Source organism: Anser brachyrhynchus, assembly GCF_964034855.1.
Source record: "Anser brachyrhynchus genome assembly, chromosome: 25".
NCBI lineage: Eukaryota > Metazoa > Chordata > Aves > Anseriformes > Anatidae > Anser > Anser brachyrhynchus.
Window position 1 is genome coordinate 1,440,117 of NC_137718.1, and position 21,954 is coordinate 1,462,070.

Sequence of the window (21,954 nt, forward strand, 5' to 3'; positions counted from 1 at the left end):
GGGCGGAGCGGCGCCGCGCCGAGCCCAGCCCCGGCCCCGGCTGCCAGCCCCAGCCATGGCCCTGGAGCGGGCTCAGGCCGAGGGCCCCGCCGCCGCCCCGCGCCTCAGCGAGCCCGGCCCCGCCGCGCCGCCCGCCAGGTGGGCCCCGGGGGGCCGGGCGGGGCGGGCCGGGCCGGGCCGGGCGGCGCCGTGACCGGGTGTTTGTTCCGAGCAGCGCCGAGAGCCGCGGCGAGGCGGCGGCCGGAGGAGACGCGGAGACCGCGGCGGCCCCCGGCGAGGCCCCGGTGCCGTCGGGGGGCGAGGGGGCGGCGGCGGAGGACGAGGAGGAGGAGGAGGAGGACGGGGAGGAAGGCCCGGGCCCTGGCGGCGGCCCCCCCGAGGCCGGCGGGCAGCGCGGAGGGGCGGCGGAGGAGCCCGAGCCCGAGGCGGCCCCCGCGAAGCCGTCGCAGAACATCGCGGTGCAGGTGGGGGCTGCGGGGCCGGCCCCGGCCCGGTCCCCGCCGGCGTTCCCCGGGGGGTCGTCGGGGCTGGCCGGGCCGCGGCTTAACGGGGTCCGTGTGCCTTTGCAGACCGACTTCAAGACGGCCGATGTGGACGCCAGCACGGATCAGGACATCGAGAAGAACTTGGTGGGTGCCGAAGCCCCGCGGACGGTCCCGGTCCTCCCGTCTGCGGTCCTGCTGGGCAGCTCGGCTGGGCCGCTGGTGCCTTGGGAGCCCGTGTTCTCTGAGCACGGGGGACAAAAAGGCTCTTGGGGCGCTTCCACGGTCAGCAAAAATGACCCGAATTCTGAACCGCTGCAGAGCAGTGGTGGTGGGGATGGCGTTTGTGGTATTTGGCAGCTCTAGCGTGTGCTATAGTTAATATGCGACCAAGAAAGATCACCCCGGCAATTCAGCGGACACCTGATATGAATCTTGGTCTCTCTCTGGCTGCTCAGCAAGTGAAATGCCCCTGGTTTGTTTCTTTCTAAACATCTTGTTTACAAAACAAAAACATTCCCACCCAAGCAGTGGATTTTCATTATTTGCGTACCAAATCATCCCAGAGAGTTGGGAGAAGCTTAAAAATGTTCACAGGACGTCCCACAGCAAGGTTTTATAGCGATGTGCTGGTAAAGGAAGTAGCCGGAGGCAGGGCTATTCCTGGCAATAGGCATCCTGGTGCTGGCTCCCCTGCCCTTCCCACAGGATGTTTTTTCTCATTTAAATGCCAGCCTCGGCCTTCTTGAGCTGTCCTCTTTAGCAGGGGAAATGTAGTGGTAGCTGCAGCTCCAGGCAGTGCCTCCATTCGTCTTCTCTGAGCTTTGAAAGTGGGAGCCGATAATGTGGCTCTTGACGATATCAACCTTGGCGTCCAGTAGGCTTTCACACACTGCTGAGCTTTCCTGCTTGCACCCGTGCTGTCTCTGGTGTGAGGGAAAGGGAAGGTTCTCCCTGAATTTCTGCTCTCCCCTGCAGGACAAGATGATGTCTGAGAGGGCTTTGCTGAAGGAACGTTACCAGGAGGTGTTGGACAAACAGAGGCAAGTGGAGAACCAGCTACAGGTACAGCTTAAGCAGCTCCAGCAGCGGAGGGAGGAAGAGATGAAGAACCACCAGGTATTTAGCCGAGTCTTCTTCCTGTGTAACCTGCCCCTTAGCCCTACGCGATGAAGGTGGGCTGATTTGACCTCGTGTGCCCATGCAAGCACATTTTTGTAGCATTAAGGATAAGTCCCTGCCCAAATCTGGATGCTGAGCCTGAGCAGTTCAGAAGTAAGTTATAGTACAGCATTTTACGTATATATCTGTTCCTGCTGGCGATCTTGCAGCATCTCTTCAACAAGCACAGGAGCTTTTCCCCATGAGTGCTGGCCGGGTGAGCAGTGTGAAGTGAAGAGAACTAACTCCACAGCATTAATTAGATCTCTGTAGCCACTGCTCACGGATCCCTAGCTTAAATAAGAGATTTGCAACTAGCTCTGCGGTGGCTCAGGTTAGGATAAAAGGAACCATCGTTGGTGTATCGCCTAGAAGTAGAGTAGGGAGCAGGAGAAGGAGTGCCCCAAAGTTCTTCTAAGGAGACAGGAGAACACGTAGTTCAGACTTTGTCTGTCTCCTGTGTTTCCTCGTGATAACCTCTATGAATCACGTCTAGATCTACTAAAAAGAAAGATTCCGATGACGCGTGTAATCTCATAATCTCTCTTCAATTTTGTTAAGGTATTAATGGATTTAAAAACAAAGAAAAGCATTCCTTGGGAATTTTGCTCTTCATTTGTGTGATGCTTATGTTACTCTAGGAGATCTTGAAAGCAATTCAGGATGTTACAATCAAGCGAGAAGAGACAAAGAAGAAGATGGAGAAAGAGAAGAAAGAATTCCTGCAGAAAGAGCAGGATCTGAAAGCAGAAATTGAGAAACTCTGTGAGAAAGGCAGAAGGTATTAATATGAAAAAACAAGTATTTTTTTAGGAAGAAAAGTGTAAGTTAACTTCGATGTATATCTGATCAAGTAAAAGAGGATCACTTGAAACTTTTTGGAAGCGGCAAGTATTTTGCTGAGCATTTCAGGACGGGCCTGTGCAGTTTTGAGTGGATTCAACTACAGCAGAGCAGCTTTTGTATACAGACGATCTCAAAGTGAAATTCCGGGCAGCAGGTTGTTCTACCTGTTAATGGACAGAACTTGGCAAAAATTAACATGCAGTTCTGCTGGGCTCTACTGCATCTTTGTGAGTCCAGAGCCTTTCAGCAGGGGGCAGGACTGTTCAGTTACGGTGTCAGGGTTAGGGTCTTGTTGTTTTCTGTTGTACATTTCTTGGTTTCTTGTTAAGTTTCCCTCTTAAGCAGCCTACCTATACCTAATGGTTTGAAAGACTCGGCTGTGGTCAGACTTTGCTGTGAGGTAGGCAGCATGCTCTGTGCGAAGAGTCTTGCTGGTTTCAGAGGGGTTCTAAAGCAGGCAATGTGATTCCTTTGCAAAGAGCCTAGGGTTCCTTTGCATGGTGAATTTGTGCTTTTATAGAGCCATTCTGACATGTCTTCAAGGTCTGATTTTTTTAGTTTTAATTTTTAATTTGGGGGCTCAGTGACGTTTTTGGATAAACCGTTTTAGTAACGGCTCCAAGTGCTCAGCCTGCTTCCCCCCTGAAGGGACTGTTGCAAAGTACGTGTCAGAGTGGCACAGCTCTGTGGTGGGCTCAGGTTAAATGCTACAGTCGTTGTGCAGTGTCATGATACAGCAAAATTGTTGCTTGTGAGGATGTTGGTGATTGAACTATTCAATACGTGTTTGAAAACAGTCTTCAGAGTGTGCTGTTGCGTTGGGCACACAGCTGTGCAAATACGTTGTTTAAACTTGAGAGCTGCAGCATTAGGGGCTGTGCGATAACACCGCTGCAGTGGATGACTCCATCTGTCCTTTTTTTTCTTGTGCAGGTTGCTGAAAGAACAGGAGGAGAAGGAAAACAAGATTGCTTCTCTGATTGCGGAGCAGTCTGATGAAAAGTAAGGCACTTAGCTGTTTCCAGATTAATAGCGCTGAACACTCTTATTTCATCATTTTGGTTTGGAGTGCATCTTGTGCTTCTGATGGCATAGGCTGCAGAGGCGGGTCTAGCAGTGCTGTCCACCTGGGCGCCCTAGAGGTTTTATCTCCCCTTTCAGCAGGCTGGTGCTCGCAGTCTCTGGATTAAATTCTCTTTGATCCTGGTCACAAGAAGGCTCCTGGATACTTGTTACATAAAGATCCTATAAGATTAGCATTTATGTGTAGTGGATTGACTCAGCTGGTAACTGCTACCTCTGACTGAATTTCAACTTCCCAGAAATCAGGGAAACCTATTCCTCCATGCTGTTCCCTGCAGCTGCCCAGCTGCTCTAAACTCTGGAGCACTTCAGGTATTTTAACAGTGCGCATGTTCTAGATCCAGGCACAGGTGGAAAGGGCCACCTTTGAACTTCTACAGGATCAGAATGACTTGAGTTCTGTGTGTTGGTTCAGGTTGCTTTTTAGTTCAGAGCTGTGCACCGTTCCTTGAAATTGGACAGAATTTGGTGAGGGGAATTCTTGCCTCCCCTCTTTGCTCATCTCTACATGTACATTTGCATAGTGGTTGTCTGCATGCTTTGGAACAGCTCACTCTTGGGACTGTGACTCATGCAGCCTTGGGAAATGTGACTGGTGTCATGGTCTGGAAGCTGTCAGTATCCCACAGTTCCACCCCATCAAGAGCTACGAGGATCAATTGGCTTTGTGGGAGTTTGTCAGCTCTCCTGTTTCAAGTCGTTCCAATGCCGAAGCAGATTTGTTCTGTCTCTATTTGCAGGCAGCTGTGGGAGATGGAGCTAGATAAGCTGAAGAACCAGCACAATGAAATCAACAGGAACATTCTTGAGGAGACAGAACGGGCCTGGAAAGCAGAGGTTAGTAGATGACTTCTTACCTGCAAAGTAGTTGAAGAGGGTCTTTGTGAGATTCTAGATGACAGATTGATTGATGACAGATTATGTGAAATTAGGAGCAGTGAAGGATGAGGCTCTTCATGGGGCTGGAGAAGGGGTAAGCAAATGTCAGTGCAGTAAACGTTAGTTGGGACTGTTGCTAGATCCTGTCCCTGGAGAGCCGAAAGGAGCTGCTGGTGTTGAAACTAGAAGAAGCAGAAAAAGAAGCAGAGCTACACCTCACCTACCTCAAGTAAGTTCCTGTCTCAGAAGTGATAGGCGCACCGGAACACTGAAATTACCTTCTCTCCTCTTCTGCTTATACTAGCGGTTTGACTGAAATAGTTCAGGGTTTCCTGTGGCTTTCTTTATTAATCTAATGTGATTCAGTAATGTCACGAAACAGGGGTTGGTGGGGCCATGCTTATTTATTCCGTCACTGTTCGTCTGCTGAACATCTGCTGTGCTCTAGACTATGTGCTGTAGGCACTGGGTTGTCTGTGGGGTTGATGTCTCTGTCTACCAGATCAGTCTCTGCACTCGGGTAGCACTGTGTGCTCTCCTCTTGTGGGGTTCCTCGCCTGGGTTTGAGCTCTCCTTCCCGCCCAGCCAGAGGAGGGGAGCCCTGCTGGGGAAGGCAGGAGGCTTGGAGGAGTTTGTTGCTTTCAGCTGCTCCCACTTTGCTGCAAGTGAGAGCATGCTTGCAAGAGGGAAGGTTAAATTGTTCTTGCAGGTCTGCGCCACCAACGCTGGAGACAATGAGGCCAAAGCAGGAGTGGGAGATGAGGCTGAACAGGATACGAATGACGAAGGAGAGTGTCAGAGTAAGTTGCTATCAGACAGCTCCTGGCCTAAGAACATGTGGTTCACATCAATGCTGCTTTGCATGCTTAATTTCAACTCTCTTTGAGGGAAGACTTAAGACCCGGGAAAGAGGTTTGTGCCCAAACGCATGGCACAGTCAGTGTGTTTGTGAGCAGCTGCAGAGATCTGCCTGCCTCTTCAGGCTCGTGCGTGTGGATAAGCCACGTGGATATGAAAGCAGTGTTGGGTTAACCACAGAAGCCGTTACTCTTTTTCTCTTTCCAGGTCCTTTTTCATTCTCTTTTGTTCTGTGAAACCAAATGACCTGCTTAGGGCCTGTGACCGTTCTGGGGCTGAGAATGCTTTGCTCAGGCAGCTGCGGCTGGGGAATTTGCCTGTTGTAGGCATTCAGTGCCCAGAACTTCCCGAGGCAGAGGCTTTGATAAATGCGTCTGTTTTCTCTCTGCTAGGACCAGTTCAATGACCACATTCAGATGGTGAGAAACGGAACAAAGCTGAGCAGCCTCCCACAGATCCCAACCCCAACACTGCCACCTCCACCCTCAGAAGTGAGTGCCTCTCCAGCCTAACAAACACAAGCTTTGATTGCTCTGATGCTTCTGTGAGGCTCTGGGGACAGCCTGTTTGTTGGCCTGTGACTGGTACTGCCTGTGCTGTGTGCATTGGAGGAGGCTGCAGGATTACATTTATTGGAGCCCTGGGCTTGTCCCCTGAGGCAGCTCTGTCTGGGCTCACCTGCTTTCCCTGGTGAGAAGGGAGAGGGTCTGCACAGCCCTTCCTGGTCACGAGGAGTGTAGTGGCGGGTGCCCGTGGCACAGCCCGCCTCCCGTCTGGCTGGGGAGGAAGGTGCTCAGCTCTGCTTTCAGGATGGGCTTATTCTAACCAGCCTTTTCTTCCCCCAACCCCGTTTTTCTTTCTCAGACAGATTTCATGCTGACGGCATTCCAGCCCAACCCATCCCTCACTCCCAGGCTCCCGTTTCCCATAGGACCAGTCCCCGTTCCCATGGTCATGCCGAGCGCCGACCCTAGGGCGCTCTCCTTTCCTCTCCTGAACCCCGCGATCTCCAGGCCCAACCAGCCTTCCCCGCCGCTGCCTGCTTCCCAAGGAAGAAACAGCCCTGTCGTGGCGTCGCTCATCGGCACCCACAGTCCTCATATGACTCCTGCTGCCTCCATCCCTCCTCCGCCAGGCCTGGGAGGAGTTAAGGTCACTCCAGAGTTTCACAGGCCGCAGCCGGCGGATAAGCTGGAAAAGCTTTTGGAGAAGTTGTTGACTCGGTTTCCGCAGTGCAACAAGTACGTGCCTCGTGTTGTCCTTCCCGGAGGATGGAGCCGAGTGTGTGAGGTGTCAGCAGGGACAGGGGGAAGTGGAGCTCAGCTTGGGGCTGGAGGGAAGTAAAGGAAGCCTGAAGGCGAGGAGCAAAGGGCGGCTGCTCTCTGTCAGGTTTGCCACAGCACTGAGCAAGGCAGGTTTGGAGCTTGATGCCGAGCCCAGCAGCGATAGGTGAACGCAGCCAGGAGCTCTCTGCGTGCAGCCTTGCCTTAAACGAGGTGCTGCGTGACAGGTGGGCGCTGTCTCTCGCTCCAGCTGGGATTTCCCACTCTTTCCCAGCATTTTAGGGACAGAAGCTCAGCGCGCCATTTGTCTCGCTTGTATGGCTGAGAGCACGTACCCTTGTGCTGTGCCAGAGCCTTCCCCTGGCACAGGGCTGGCTGGCGCGCGGTATCGTCGGCCCTTTGGTGGGGGGGGGACCCGCTGGCGGTGGGTGGGAGCTCTTAGCAGGCTGCTGTTCTGCAGGGCCCAGCTCACCAACATCCTGCAGCAGATCAAGACTGCTCGGAGGACCATGGCGGGGCTGACCATGGAGGAGCTCAACCAGCTGGTGGCGGCCAAGCTCGCGGAGCAGCAGGAGCGGGCAGCAGCCGGGGCTCAGGTGGGATAGCTGGGGTGGTGCTGGGGGCAGGGGGGCTGCAGAGAAGGGCAACCTGGGTGGCAGTGAGAAGTTTCCTGTTCCTTGGCTCCTCGCAGGCTGAGCTGCACGGGGCCTGCTGCTGGATCCACGCAGAGCTCAGGCTTGGGCTGTGTGCACCAGGCGTGTCCTGTGGGTTCCCCTCTCTGCTGACTGGGGCGTTTACTCTAGGGGAGTTTTGCCCTGCGTTAACGTGGGGTAGCTCGGCTGTCCTTTCCTTCTGCACTGTTTGATAATGCCTTGTTTGCCTCCCTGCAGCCCCTCGGTCGAATCAGGGCCCCCATGTTTTCTGCTCCGCTGCCTCAAATCAGCACGCCCATGTTCCTGCCCCCGGCCCAGGTGGCTTACCCTGGAACAGCATCACATGTAAGACTTTCTTTTTTTTTTTTTTTTTTGCCTTCCTAGAGCACTTCAACATCCCCAGGGAAAGCTATCTGGGGAGGGAGCCCTTCTGAGAAGTGGCCAAAGGGACAAGCCAGTGAAGTTGGGACCTCTCGTCACACAGCTACTCGTGCTGTTGGGGTAGAAGGGACGGGTTAGCAGCTTGGATTCTGCATGCCCTGCATTGGGGGAGGAGGGAATGGCTGCAGGATTGGTGTGCAGAGGGAGGAACTGGGCAAACTGTGGCCCCTGGCTGCAGCGGGCAGGACATGTAGCTGGAAGACGTCTTGTGGGATCTGAGGTGGGATGTGGGACTGCTGTGACTATCTGCTCTGTGTTCCCTCGCTGCTTGCGCCAGACCCCCGCTGCCTGTAAGCTGTGTCTCATGTGCCAGAAGCTTGTGCAGCCCAGTGACCTTCACCCCATGGCCTGTTCGCATGTGCTTCACAAGGAGGTGAGTGTGCTTCCCTGCTACGTGCACGTCTTTTTGTTCCTTATAAGGTTCCCGGTGCAGATGGTAGATCATGATGGTCTGCTAGGCTGGAGAGGGCTCCCTTGTGACCTTTCCATGGGGGCTGTTTCTAAGGAGCAAAGTAAACCGTCCCTTAAAATGAGCGCCCCTTGCCAGCACTGTTCTGGAAAAGTAATGCCACGCTCCGTTCACAGCGCCTTTGAGTTGTGCCAGTGGCTCTTGACTAATTCTCTCTCTTCCAGTGCATCAAATTCTGGGCACAAACCAACACAAATGACACTTGCCCCTTTTGTCCAAGTCTCAAATGACGGCTACTCGAACAAAGTGGTCCCACGGGAGGAGTTGCTGTGAATAGACAGGATCAGTTCTAAGATTTCTACAGTTCTATATTTATACGACCATGTATACACATGTACATTTTTATTATATAGGTAATGTGTGTATAGAAAGTCTGTATACATACAAATTCATAAATAAAGTGTGTATATTATGCAGTGATCTGGTGCTGCTGCTCATTTCTTAGTTCGTAGCCTTACTGGCTTCCTTTCTAACGTGTTAAAGCAAAAGCTCCTTGCTGGGGGGCTGCTGTGACTGCCTCTTCCCCCTTAGCTGCGCGTATTCTTCCCTGGGGGCAGCGCTCCCACCAGCTCCACGCTTACCGCAGCCGCTCCCCTTGGCAGGATGTCTGGCATCACCACGCCCCAGCCGAGCAGTTCCCTGCCACGCCACGTCCATCTGGGGCTGCTCGTGCTCTGGATAGTTCCCCTCTTAGCAATGAACAGGTTCTAGGTGAGAAGTATTTTTGTATTTTTCTTTTTAATGTAATAATTTACCGTGTTAACATTCATTGTTCTTACACAGACGATAGGTTACAGAGTACTGGAGTCTACAGCGGCAGCCTGCGGCGGCCAGCCCCATCCCTCCTCCCGCTGGGCAGAGTCCTGCACACGCTTTCACCTGGTGTTTCCTGGTGTAACTCCGGGTCCTGGGGAAGGAGCACTGGGGCGTGAACAAATTTGGCTGTGCTGCAGCTCAGGATAACCAACCAGTTGCAGATTCTAGTTTTCCCTTTCCTGTACTTTCTCCTAAAACACGGGCTGAGGCACCAACCCTTTCTCCATGGATTTCGGTGGGATCACGAGGTGCTCAGCACCACTTAAAATCTTGCGCTTACTCTGTAGGTTTTTTCCTTTTTTTTTTTTTTTCTGCAGTCTGTAGCACAAATTCAGCGCTGCTAGAAGCAGCTTTGCCTTGGGGCTGGTCAGTGCAGGCACTGCCAGAGTACCTACGGCATGCCTGAATTTGGCCATAGCCTGAATCTCTCCACACGTGCGCACACACGCTTGTCAGCACGTTTTAAGGCAGTGGTCCACAACAGAGTCGCTGGGATCCTGGGGAGGGTCCTGGGCAGGCACAAGGGTGTGGAGGTCTGTGTGCACTCTGCAATTGCATAACTTTGCCCTCGCGCTGGAGCTGAATTGCTGGACGAGCAGAGTTTGGGAGCACAGCACGGGAACTGGAGGCTGTTTCCAGACCCAGCAAAGGGGGGTGGTTTAGGGGTGCGTGTAAGGGGCTGTCAGGGCAGTTCCCAGTGTTAGGGCTGGGTTGCCTCTTCTGTGGTCTCCTACGCTGTGCTTTCTCCTGCCTCGCTCACTGGCTCCCTCACTGCTTTTTTGAAGAAATATTTAAGTGAAGGATTTCGTTAATGAGCTTTAACCCTGGTGATTACTGTAGGCTTGTAATGCTCCAGCCCTTGTCCCCAGCTGAACTCGGGGCTCAGCTCTGCCCAGGCCCCAGCACCACAGGTAGCTCTGACTTTCGCTTGCGGGTGAACGTTGCCTTTTTAGTTAGTGAATCTCGCTGCTAAAAACAAAGCGCTTCCACGTCCCAGGCTGAGGCAGAGAAGTAAGGAAACTGAGCGGTATCGACTGTCTGCAAGCTCAAGAGCATGTGCTCTGGGGAAGGGAGGAGGGGACTGCAGGGGGGGCTGACAGAGGAAGAAAGGGAGGGTTGTTTCACTCCATAAAGTCCTCCCTTTGCCGTATGAACAAGTTGAGGGCAAAACTGCCTCCTCTGCCACGTGTCCTTTCAGCCTGAGAACCACCACGCTGCGATCCAGCTGTGCCCTCCTCCTGCACCCCTCCGTCGTTACCACCAGATCCCTTACACGCACTACTGCCTCTGAAACCAACTCCAGGTCGCCCACGATCCATAAAGTGCTTCCATCCAAGCGTGCCGCTGCCGAGCGAGCCCTGGGCTTGGGTGGTGGCCAAGGCCCTAGGACTGAGCAGAGGGCTAAACGTATTGAAAAAAAAACAGAACAGGACCAAATCCCCTAACGGTGGGTTTGGAACAGTGGCTTTCAGCGCTGGAATTAAAAATATAGCTATATGTAAATTTTGTACAGGTGAGAAGCGACCGTTATTTGTACCCGTGAGAAGCGACCGTTATTTGTACCCCTGGGTGCAGTACGGACCTGCTATATACACGCCTTGATTCTGCGCAGCTGTACTACCAGTGACTTGCATTGTAAAAAAACAAACAAACAAAAAAACAAACAACCCCCTAAAATAATAAATACAACCACGTGTTTAAAAAATAATAACCGCTGCAGTCCCCAGAGCCACCTCCCGTTGCCCAGAGCTGCCGGGGTGTCTCATGCCTTGAGAGCAGGAGCCCGGGTCCGAGCGTGTCTGGTGCCGGGGCGCGAGGACGCGTGGCGCGAGCGCAGCAGCACGGAGCCGCCGCGGTTCTGGCCGGCTGGTGAGGCGAGGCAAGGCAGCGGCTGCAGGCGGGGGCCACCGAGCCTGGCACTGGCTCCCCTATGGCTTTCAAACAGGCGAGTGGGCCGGGGAAACGGGCTGGCGCTGGGCTTCAGCGCTCGGCTGCCTCCCGGCGCTCAGTTTCTGCTTGTTCCAGGCTGTGCAGCGTGCGAGGGGAAAGCTCCTTCCTTCGTTCCCCGTGCAGTCCGAGAGCTGCGAAGCGCAGGGAGGAGAGCCCCGTGTCCCGGAGCACAGGCTGTTGTCCCCGGGCCCGGAGGGCAGCAGCCACCAGCTTCTACGCGGCAAACGCTGTCGGTGCTGGAATGGAGGTGAGGCGGTTCCCGGTCCCCAGAGGGGACGTGGTGATCGGAAGGAGCCGGGGGAGGATGGCTGCCCGTCCTGGGAGGCAGCCAGGGCAGGGTGAGCAGGGAGCCTGGGGCTGGCAGCAGAGGGAGGACAGGCCGGGAGGGCAGGGAAATGCCACGGTAAATGTTAGAGCGAGCGGTATACAGGAGAGCAGCAGGATGGGAGCAGCCGCTAGGAAAGCCCCCTGCCTGCCTTCCCACGGCCCCGGGCAGCTCCAGGCTGGCACCGTGGGCTATTTCCCAAAAGCCCGGGGCTGGGGCTGGAGGCTCTGGAGGTGCACTCGCTGGAGTCCAGCTCCCAGGCGTCCAGGGGAGGGGAGCTGCGTGGGGAAGGCACAGCCACAGCGCACATGCACACACGTCACTACACGGAGGGCCCAGGCCAGCAGCTTCCCTGCGGAGCAGGCTGAGGAGGGCAGATACGCAGGACAGGGTGAGGGGGAAGGGGACAGACATGGGATGGCTCATCAGTTTGACTCTGTCACGCTCGGCAGGCCTGGGCAGGACAGCTAGGGGAAGCCCAGCTCATCCTCGTACCGGAGCAGAGACCCGTACCCGGCCCTACCGGGGGCTGCAGGCGGGACAGGGTTGCTGTGCTGTCACCCCCCAGCTCCCACACTGTTTCCGCAGGTCCCAGATAAAAGCAGCTGAAACCTGGGGCTCCCATGGCTGCCCTTGCACATGCTGCTTCCCCACAGGCTGCAAGCACATGCTGAACACGTGCTGGTGGCCAGCTACAGGTCAGCAAGGGGTGGCTGGTGTCAGGAACCAGGGCAAAGCCCTGGAGCACAGAGGGGGATCCTAACGTTAAAGGGATCAGATCTCCGCCTGCTCCCCAGTGCTGGTGTTCCCTCTCCTGTCCTGCTACCCAAATGCTGCCCTAGGCAACGGTGACCCAGGGACACAAGGGCCTAACCTCGAGGCTGGCCTGCTCCTGGCAGTGGGTCACTCCTGGCCCGCTAGACCCAAAGGGCACAGCGTCCCCTGGGGCCAGAAGGGCTTTGGCTGACTGTCTGAGCTCCCCACGCTGCTGTCCTGCCTCCAGAAAAAGGACCTACCTCTCCTTGCCCTGCTACCTCACCTGCGGGCCCCGGGACTGCCCCCAAGCTCCGGTGTCACTTCAGCAAGGATATGTCATCGGCAAAGTCGTCGTGGTCCCGCCGCAGGCAGTGGAAGCAGCGCCACTGAAACACCATGAGGCAGAGGGGCAGCATGAACAGGGCGCAGATGGCTGCCATGACGTACGCGATGGTCATCAAGGTGGACTCGTCCGTCTGCGGGATGTTGTAGCCACAGTCCTCCATGTTGGAGTGCAGGTAGGGCCCCTCCACTGCGGCCGTCCGAAACTCGTCGTGCACTGCGGGCAGGATAAGGCAAGGCTCTGGTCACCGTGAAACCGCTGCGCGTCCGCATCCCTTCCCCCTGGCTCCGCTCCTTCCCTGCTTCCCTCCCTCGCCCGTCCCGTACCGTGGCAGGCACTGACAGCAAAGCCGATGCGCTTGCGGGCGCGGTCAAAGACCACGTAGAAGCCCTCCATGATGACAGCGCCCATGACAGTGCCGGTGGAGGACTGAGAGATGGCGAACTTGTAGCAGTCGTCCTGAGAGGTGGCCACATCCTCCACCGGCCGCAGGTATTGCTGCACGAAGGGAAGCGCCGTCAGCTCTGTCCCAGGGATGCACGTGCCGGGCAGGGAGCTGTGCCCACCCCGCGCAGACCAGCTCCCGCCCGCTCTCCTGCTCAGCGCTCACCTGGGGCAGGATGGTGATGCGGAAGGACTGGTTGGTGGCCTCCCCCATCAGGTAGAGGGACAGGACAGGAAAGATGTGCCAGGGGGTGGTGCCGACCTGCCAGCAAACCAGCTGCTCCCCCAGCCAGAAGCCATCTGGGAACTTCTCTGTCTGCCGGAGGGAAAGGGGAGGTGAGCAGGACCGTGCAGGCAGAGAGCTGAGATGCTGGGGCTGGTGACGGGCAGCCACCCTGCCCGCAGCACCACACCGGGGACGGGGCTGCTTTCAGGGGCCACACCGACCGAGGAAGCTGTTTTGATGGATTTCACCGCAGCCTCAAACACCTTCTTCGGTAGCCGGAGGTTGGTGGTCCCGCTGTCCACGATGCTCTTGTCGTAGTTATACTGGGGGCAGCGAGAGGAAGAGTGACCCAGACTGAACGCCCCAGCCCAGCTCCTCTCCTCCCTCCCGGCACCTGGCTGCTCTGGCTACCCCTGCACAGCTACCGAGGCTGGGCCAGGGCCAAGCTCTGCTTCCTTTGAGCCCATCGCCACGTCCCAGGCTCTGGTCTCGAGCAGCCTGCTGCCCTCAGCTTCCTTCAGCAACGAGCCCCTGAACCACAGGCACCCACAGCATTCGCTGCCCTGGGTGACGTTAGCCGTAATCGAAGCACAAACGCCTCCGGCAGCAGCAACAAAACCGGGCCGGTTCCCCTGGTGCCCGTCACCTCTTTGCAGTCCATGTTCAGGTCCTGCCCGTTGACCTCCAGCCTGACGATGATCACCTCGTAGTACCACTCCTTGCGGATGGGCGTGTACCAGATGTCACCCACGTACAGCGAGCGGTCGATGCCACCGATGATCTGCGACGGGGACGGGAAGGTGCTGCCGCCACGTGTCGCCACCTCCAGCCAGAGCAGCCCCACGTGGCCAGCCCTGCCCTCGGGGACCACTGCGTCGCAGGAGGAGGCCCCGGCCTCCCCCCACCGCGCTGGCTCCACACCACTCACCATGCTGCCTCCCACTGAGGCCAGGGCCTCCGTCTCGTTGAGCGAGAAGCCTGCCCCGCAAAGCTGGAGGGAGAAGATGTTGGGCACCTGGGTCTGCTTCACCAAGGAGTCAAAGAAGGGCTCCAGGCTGTCGTCGGGCTGGTGGGAGGAGAAAAGCAGAGGCAGGGCAGGGATGCGTCAGTGCTGCCCCTTCTCCAGGGGCTCTCCACGCCTGGGGGAGGACAGCCGGGAGATGTCCTCTCGCTATGCCCCCCAGGAATCACGTCTCTGCACGCTGCTGGGGCAGGGCTCAACGTCAGCAGCCCGTTGGGACTGAGCAGAGCTAGGAGGGGATCTGAACCCTTGGGCGAGACGTGCTGTGCTGGGACGGGACGCCCCGGGCCGCCCGTGTGTGCGCGAGCCCCTCCGCGCTCACAGGGTGCTGCGGGGTGGCGCCTGGCAGGCAGGTCTCACGCTGCTCAGCTCCCGGGAAGCTGGCCCTGAAAGCCCCGCTCTGGGTGGCTGGAGGTGCCCGCAAAGCCGGAGCAAGGTGGGGACGGAGGTGCAGGCAGCCTGTCCGCGGGGCAGCAGGGCCCCAGCGCGCCCAGCGCTCACCCGGGCGATCTCAGCGTAGGCCAGCCCCAGGATCCCTTCCCAGTTGGAGCCGTTGATGAAGAATTTGTCCGACTCGGTGATGGCAGCGATGTTGGCTCTGACGGTGACGTTGGGGCCGTGGGGGATGGTGACGAGGTCAGTGCCCAGCTCCCCTTCCCACTTGCCCTGCGTGTAGGGCACGTACACGCCCTTCCGCAGGTCGCGGTAGGTGCTGGACCTGCAGCGGTGTCAAAGAGCCAGAGTGAAAGCAGGGCAGAGGAGCGGGTGCCTGTGGGTGTCTGGGGGCCGGGTCTGGCCCGACGCCCAGCAAGACGTGAGACCACCCGCGGGGCTGGGTCACGGGCACAAGGACCGGTGGCCGGGCCGTTTTCCCCCAGCCCCAGGCCCCGCAGCGTACTCACAGCTGCCGCTGGTAGTATCTCCGGAGAAAGGGGTGAGGCGCAGCTCCCACGGCGAAGTTACTGCTCCCGGTGTCCACCAGGATATTCAGCTGGAGAAGGAAGAGAGACAGGGAGCTCGCCACTGCCGCGGGACCCAGGCTGCACCCAGCAGCACCCAGCTCCGTTCGGCACCGCAGGCGAGTGATGCCCTCCCCGTCCCTGTGCCGTGGGGCTGCCGTGCCCTGTGCTTCCCAGCCCTCCACGCCTCACCTCGGCGGCGAGCCTGGCTCTGCCCTCCCGGCCAGGGCACGTCCCGCTCACCCCCGGCTGGCAGAAGAGGCAGGGCTCTGCGCCTGCCCCCCCTGGGGTGCTGGGACAGGCGGAGGCAGGACAGGGGGGCTGCCCGGGGGGAGCTGCTGCGCCTGGGGAGTGCAGGAGGGGCTGAGCTGAGCACGGCTCGGAGCAGTTGTGCAAGAGAGGACTCGGTGCCGGGGCAGGAGTCGGTGACACCAGGCTGCTGCACAGAGAGCAAACACCGCCGGGCTCTGTGCAAACACCCTGAGCTCCCCTGCCCTGCCTGGCGCGGCCTCGGGCCCTGCAACCGGCGCTGGGCACCCCCAGCTGGAGGGGGCAGCACCAAGACAGGGTCCCCGGGCTCCCCCTGCCACGAAATGCGATTTGCTCACCCAGCACGGGGTGTGGGGGGGGGAGGACTGCTGGTACGCGAGCTGCCACGGCTCGCTGGGGCCGCTAATCGGCCGTCCATATGCTGAGCTCTGCTCCCGCTTCATTTCTGCCGCTGCCCTGGCTTAGCAGCTCCCAGGCAGGGTTGGCAAACATCCCGCAGGGCCACGATCCCCGCCTGCGGCCCCCCCTGCCCCGCCAGCAGCTGGGGCTCATCTCCAGGGCGCCCGGGGAGGCGTTTCCCTGGAGAGAGACCTGCTGAGCTGACGCTGCGGGGAGAGGACGCGGGAAGGGGGGTTTTGCTCGGGAGACTTCGCCTCGCTGAGAACGACGACGGCGTCAGGAAGCTGGGGCCACCTGCGGCTCCCCAGGACCCGCATGCACGCCCCGAGCCTGGCTGCTCCCCCCAGGCTCTCACCGGCGCTGCCACGTGCAGCCTTTTGTGCCGGCGTAAGCGGCGGGGGGAGCTCGCAGGCCCTGCTCTGCTGACTTGGGTTCGCTGTCGCACGCGTCGCACCCGCATCCTTCAGGCTCAGCCCAGGACGCGGCGTGCACCAGCGAGGCCGGGCCGCGCGTGGCAGGGCTGCTTCCCGAACCCGCCCGCAGCTCCCTGGATGTGACGGCCCCTCCGGGCGCCTCGGCAGCAGCACTCGTGGGGTGGTGGGGGGGACAAGTCGGGCGGCTGTGGCTCCGAGCCTCTGCCATCTGTCCCGGAGCTGGCGCTGGCTGCTCCGCTGCCGCCCTCCTCCTGGCGCTGGGCTGGATCGGCCGGCGCCGGTGGCACGGGCGCAAGCGTGCAGCGCAACCGACATGCCGAGGGACGGGGGGAGTGAGGAATTCGTTGTTGACAGAGGCTCTGCAGGCAAAATTAAAGCACGACGGAACGCAGGGGCTCCCTCGTTAGCAGCAGGAAGGCGGAAAGGAAAGGCAAGGAGGGAGGTGGGCTGGTGATGGGGTGCGGTGGGCTGCACGTGGGCCTTCGGAGGGGACGCACGCATCCTCCCGGATAAACGCGCACCGTGCTCCCCGATCTCCTGCCTATGCACAAACGTTCCCTTTCACGTGAGTCTTTTAATCCCATTAAAATGCCTGGAGGGATTTTGCTCCAGCACACGAACGCGCACGCACGCAGGCACACGCACACACCCCACATCCACGGCTGGCAGGAGGCCAAGGCTGGGAGGTGCTGCCCGAACGGGGGGCTGTTTCTGAAATCCACGAGTGCCCGGGAACAGGTGGTTCTCACTGAAATTGTTTGGCAGCTGCGACACATGGCAGGTTCCAGGCAAGAGCTCCAGTAGGGCTGGATGATGAAATCACATTTAAGACCAGATTTCAGAAATAATCTCCTTTCTCCCTAAACGCACCCTGCCAGAGCAGAAAAACACATCCTGAAGACCCACGGACAACACGAAACCGCCTCGAGGGACCTGATTTCTGTGCGTGATGTTCCGTGACGGCGGTACGAACCCCCCGGCCGGGGGGAACCGCTCCTTTTGCTGCTTTTCCCCTGCCGTTCCCAGCGCTGGGAGCGCACCCCCGGCGCAAAAACGTGCTGGGCACCCGAGGAAGGAGGCAGATCGTGCAAGAGGTGCACGCAGAGAAGCCAGCCGCTATTTCCGAGCCTACGTGGGCACGGGGAGTTTTGGCAGAGCCGGCCTACACTGTGGGCGGCAGCAGGACGGAACCTGGCCGTGCACGTGAAGAAACGCGGCCCCCAGGCGTTTCACTGGCACCCTGGCGGGCCAAACTCAACGCTGACGGCGGCGGGCGTGGGTGTCCAGGTGCAAAAGGACGGGGCAGCAGGGAATTCCGCGATCTCACCCGTAACAGAGAGGAGGAGCTGGCTCCTCCGGGCTGCGAGGCCGGCACACGGCCCTCAGACTGCCTCCCGACCCTCGGGCACCCCGAAAACGGTGCTCGAGGGCAGGCAGGGCAGCCCCCAGGATGCGAGGGGTGCTGACAACAAGAGCCCGGGGCTGATGGGGCTCCCGCCCTGCGGGTCCCCTCCCCAGGGAGGCTGAGCCCTGGCGGGGACCTTTGGGTGCAGAGGGGCCGGGGGCCGGGCCCTTACCTTCTGCGGGGGGCTGCCCACCGTCATCTCCACGTAGTAGCCCTGGCCGGACTTGCCGCGCAGGTTATCGATCATCTCCACGAAGCTCCCCCTCCGCTCGGCCTCCTCCTCCGGGGCCCGGCGAGCCCGGGGGCCCGGCGGCGGGGCCGCGCCTCCCCTCAGCGGCAGGCGGATGCGCGGCGGGGCCGGGCCGGCTCGCAGGGCCGCGGCGCCGAGGCAGAGCAGCAGGCAGGGCCAGGCGGGAGCCATGGCCGCGCGGCGGGGGGCTGCCCGCTCCCCCCCGGCTCCCAACGCCCTCAGCGGGCCCGCAGCGCCCCGCGCCTCGGCCGGGCGGCCGCGCCGGGGCGGGCAGGCGGCGCGGGGCCGAGCGGGGCGGCGGGCATGGCGGAGCGACGCTCCCCGCCCCTGCGCCCGCCCGCTCCGGACGCCGTCGCCCCGCCCGCCCGCCGCCGGCGGAAGCGCTCCGGGCACGGAACGGAGCCGCCCGGCCCGGCCCGGAGCAGCGGGGCCCGCTCGGGGCCTGCTCCGGGCCTAGGTCGGGCCGCGGGGCCCCGGGCCCGGCGCGGGGTCGCCATGGCGACGCGCTGCGGCACCCCGCTTCGGCCCGGACTACAGCCCCCAGCAGGCACCGGGGGCGGCTCCCGCCCCGCCCGCCCTTCTTTCGGCCAATGGGACGCCGGGCGGCTCCCCGCGGGGACCAATGGCGCTCGGGAGGGGGCGGGACGCGCGGTTGCCGGGGGCAACGCGACCCGGATGCGGTTGCGGAGCGGGCCCGGGCGGCGGCGGGGCCCGGGACCGGCACCGGTAACCACGGCAACCCCGGCACCGGTAACCCCGGGACCGGTAACTACGGTAACCACGGGACCGGTAACCACGGTAACCGGTAACCCCGGTAACCAAGGTAACCCCGGTACCGGTAACCCCGGCCCCAGCCGCCCCCCGCCCCGCACAGCCCCCCAGGCCCGGCCGATCCCCCCGAGGCCCGGCCCCGGGGCTGCGGGCGGCGTGAGGGAGCCGCGGGGGCCCTGAGGGGCCGGTAACGGGGATCGGGGGACGGGGGGGCGCTCACGGGGGGCAGGGGATGGGGGGGGGGCAGTTTTTCAGCTCCCCGGGGGAGGCCGAGGCGAGCAGGGCGCTGACAGAAGCCCGCCCGTCCCCGGGCAGCGCCGCTTCAGCCCGAGGAGGCCTCGGAGCGCCGCTCTGCGTTCGGGCAAAGCTGCTTGCTTGCTCCTTCTCCTTGCTCCTTCTCCTCCCAGCCCCTTGAACCCGTTTAAAATTGCCCGAAGCAGGCGCTCGACTTGTCTGTAGAAACTTCTGTGTCAGCGTCAGCGTGGCTCCCTGCTGCTGCAGCCCCTGGGACGTGGGGGTCTCTGATGCAGGGCCGCACTGGGAGCGGAGTGGGGAGCTCAGCCCCACCACGTCTTCCTTCCCTCGGGTGCCGCGGGCCCCGTGGCGAGGGGTGATCCGGGGAGCTCCTTCCCCCCCGGCCTCAGAAGAGGTGCAGGAGTGTGAAGGGGGAGAGGTCCTGGCCCTGCCCCGCACCGCGTGTCCCAGCAGTGCAAAGCCAGCAGGCGGGCTCTGTCTCCACTACTAAATGAATAATTAAAAAGCCAAAATTAAGTGCAGGTGGTCTTTACCTTTTGTAGGAGAGGTGTGGAAGCGTGCTTACAAACAACGTAACATCATTCCCTGCTTGGTGCCGTTAATTAGCCCCTAGGCTGTGATTTGTTGCCCGGTGCTTTACCCGTGCCCTCCTGCCTTTCCCAAGACCCATCAGTTCCAGCTGCCTGCGCTTTGTTCCTCCCGTCTGCATCCATGCTTGGAACCCCCAGCGCACCCCGTTCCCCTCCACGGCCCCAGCGCTGAGTTCCTTCTGGGGCTTTGCCACGCACTGTGTGACGAGGGAGCTTTGCTTCTGCCTGACTGCGGTTGTTCGTTGTGATTTTTGGGTTGTTTCCTTCCAGCTGCCAGGTGCAGGGAGCCATGGCAGGAGCCATGGTACGCATTGGTGACCAGCTCATCCTGGAAGAAGATTACGACGAGACGTACATTCCCAGCGAACAAGGTAGCAGATGCCTGTCCTTCTGGGAGCCGCAGTAAGGGGCTCAAGCTTGCCAAACCATTTCTGGGCGTATCAAGGAAATGGGAGCCGGGGAGAGCATGAGCCAAGAGGGCAGAAAAAAATGGAATTTCATGTAGAGTTGAAAAATTAGCTTTTTGATTGGCAAGGATATTTGACAGCTCGCAGCCTCCATCTCCCTGCTTCACCAGCCTGGCAGGACGCTCACTGACACACAGGGCTGTTCTGACAGCTTTGAGCAGTGTCCTTTCAGGATCGGGATTTCCCGTTGTGTCCATCGGTTTAGCTGAGGAAGCTGGCTTTGTTGCGTACTGCCTGGCGTAGTCCAGCTCCACAGATTCCTGTTCTGTTTCCTAGAAATCCAGGATTTTGCAAGGGACATCGGGATTGACCCTGAGAAGGAGCCGGAGCTGATGTGGCTGGCCAAGGAAGGCATTGTGGCCCCGTTACCACCCGAGTGGAAGCCCTGGTGAGAGATCTCTGTCAGAAGCTGCTTTGTAAGATTGCTGGCCTCTGCTGGCCTTCGTGCTGAGCGCTGCCTGTTTGGGTGGCAGAGCAGGGTGCCGGGTGGGAAGTGAGGATAACGTACACAGGCTCTTCCTGGGGGCAGGGGAGCTCAGTTCTTCTTGGGGCGGTGGAAGAAGAAGGAAGGTGTTTGAGAAGTTGGATAAGGACATGAGCAGTCTCCAGGAGAGCTGCTTCCCACACCAATGCCTCTGGGTTCTTGGAGACGTGGTGCTCCTAATCACTGAATGTAGGGTGGTCATGTTGCCCAGTAGGAATATTTTTAGAGCCTTCAAAAACCCTTGAATGAAGCCGTGTCCTTGTGCAGAGCATAGAGCTGCTGCTTGCGTGCGCAGAGCTGCTGTGCTGCTCCTTCACGTTCTCCCGCTGTTTTTGCTACGCAGCCAGGATATCACTGGCGATATCTACTACTTCAACTTTGCTAACGGCCAGTCCACGTGGAACCACCCCTGCGATGACCACTACAGAGAACTTGTCACTCAGGAGCGAAAGAAGCTGCTGGCACGCGGCGGTTTGAAAAAGAAAGAGAAGAAGAAGAAAGACAAGAAAGAAAAGAAGGACAAGAAGGATAAGCAGTCACCGAAGCGACCCACTGTGAGTAGGCCCTGCTGCTTGCGGTGACTCTGGGGAGGAGCAAGAAGGCTGGCGGAGGATGAGTGGCTGTGAATTAGGGGGCGATGCTGTACTGGTGCTGCTTTGGAATGGGAACAGCGATCGCTTGCTTGCTGGGTCACACACACACAGAAAACTTGGGAAGTTTTGGTTTAGGCGGGCACACCCCTAGTGGCTGTGCCACAGCCCCGTAGCGTTGTTGCTGAGAAGCAAGTGGGCCAAGGCTGCTGGGCTAGTCGTAGCAGATATTGACTGTTCTTAAGGAAATTTAGACAAATACCCAAATACCTTAGTAACGCTAAGGTAAAGACACCTTGTGGCAGGAAGGTCCTGGGACTTTTTCCTTAGCCACTTCCATACAGAAACTCCTCCCCCTTCCCAAGCCTGGCTTGTGTTTTATAAATCAGCTGTGAGATTCTGGGAGATCCCAGGCCACTTCCCACGAGAGGGGCTCCCCTGGAAGGAGGCTGCCCTCCTCTGTTGCCCAGCTGGCCTTACCCAGTGCTTTGGGATGCCATCAGAACCAGACACGGAGACTGAGACGGCTGTTTTGCCGTCTGTGGGGTCTTGTCATACCAAGTGCACCCTCTGCCCCATGAAGTCAAGGTTGCCTCTGGCTTGTGCAAACAACTGACCAGAGGTTCTGGGGGATTCTTCTCAAGGACCTTGGATAAGTGTCAGGCTGCCCATTTGGCTTTTGGAATTCCGGTGAACTGGAACACGGATTTCCAGCTTAAAGGCATTAAAAACATTTTTGTGTTAGACTTTGAACCTGAGCTTGTTGCTTCTTCATGACTTACTGTCTTTTGGACAGGGAACAATTATTATCCCGCAGTTGTGTGTGTGAGTGGAGGGAGGGGAGCTGGAAAACACTTGGAGTGCTGGAAAAAATTCTTTCTTTGAAGAAGACAATAAAAGGTGCCTATGCAGGTTCCATGCATACATTGCTGTGATATCTGGGCACTGAACCCAGGTTTAGATGTGCGAGGCTCTCCTGCTCTGCTTTTGGCAGCTGCAGACACAGCCAAATGCGCTTTAGGTCCCAAGTGATAGCAATTCTTT

At 59.0% G+C, this 21,954-nt stretch overlaps 3 protein-coding genes across 18 annotated transcripts in view; 2 read left to right on the top strand and 1 right to left on the bottom strand.

The window, feature by feature from the left end:
* The first annotated feature begins 3 nt into the window (after nucleotides 1-3).
* Nucleotides 4-8,575, top strand: RNF214 (ring finger protein 214). Its single transcript, XM_080567651.1, has 15 exons — nucleotides 4-138; nucleotides 215-464; nucleotides 570-629; nucleotides 1,461-1,601; nucleotides 2,285-2,424; nucleotides 3,423-3,491; nucleotides 4,313-4,409; nucleotides 4,592-4,680; nucleotides 5,161-5,251; nucleotides 5,702-5,800; nucleotides 6,174-6,550; nucleotides 7,053-7,188; nucleotides 7,483-7,590; nucleotides 7,964-8,059; nucleotides 8,320-8,575. Exons 1-15 carry the CDS (start codon nucleotides 56-58, stop codon nucleotides 8,383-8,385), a joined length of 1,902 nt encoding a protein of 633 aa, XP_080423777.1. The 5' UTR covers nucleotides 4-55; the 3' UTR covers nucleotides 8,386-8,575.
* BACE1 (beta-secretase 1) lies at nucleotides 8,481-18,051 on the bottom strand. Of its 2 annotated transcripts, none has more exons than XM_080567653.1 (10): nucleotides 17,676-18,051; nucleotides 14,939-15,027; nucleotides 14,538-14,754; nucleotides 13,944-14,081; nucleotides 13,662-13,796; nucleotides 13,237-13,338; nucleotides 12,956-13,105; nucleotides 12,672-12,843; nucleotides 12,286-12,561; nucleotides 8,481-8,862 (listed from the first exon to the last, which is right to left on the bottom strand). In XM_080567653.1, exons 1-9 carry the CDS (start codon nucleotides 17,922-17,924, stop codon nucleotides 12,320-12,322), a joined length of 1,494 nt encoding a protein of 497 aa, XP_080423779.1. In that variant the 5' UTR covers nucleotides 17,925-18,051; the 3' UTR covers nucleotides 8,481-8,862; nucleotides 12,286-12,319. The 2 variants fall into 2 exon arrangements, with proteins under 2 accessions (XP_080423779.1, XP_080423778.1); XM_080567652.1 differs by lacking the exon at nucleotides 8,481-8,862 and adding an exon at nucleotides 8,877-11,610.
* A 124-nt stretch (nucleotides 18,052-18,175) lies between these two features.
* CEP164 (centrosomal protein 164) overlaps nucleotides 18,176-21,954 on the top strand; it is a 47,820-nt gene continuing 44,041 nt past the window's right edge. For 10 of the 15 annotated variants that reach the window (XM_080567622.1, XM_080567630.1, XM_080567629.1 and 7 more), the window contains exons 1-4: nucleotides 18,329-18,558; nucleotides 19,640-19,740; nucleotides 20,113-20,224; nucleotides 20,664-20,874. In XM_080567622.1, coding sequence (XP_080423748.1) covers nucleotides 18,344-18,558; nucleotides 19,640-19,740; nucleotides 20,113-20,224; nucleotides 20,664-20,874 — 639 coding nt within the window. In that variant the 5' untranslated portion in view covers nucleotides 18,329-18,343. Of the gene's footprint in view, nucleotides 18,577-19,639; nucleotides 19,741-20,112; nucleotides 20,225-20,663; nucleotides 20,875-21,954 lie in introns of all 15 variants that reach the window. The other 5 variants (XM_080567634.1, XM_080567625.1, XM_080567636.1 and 2 more) reach the window with 5 other exon arrangements.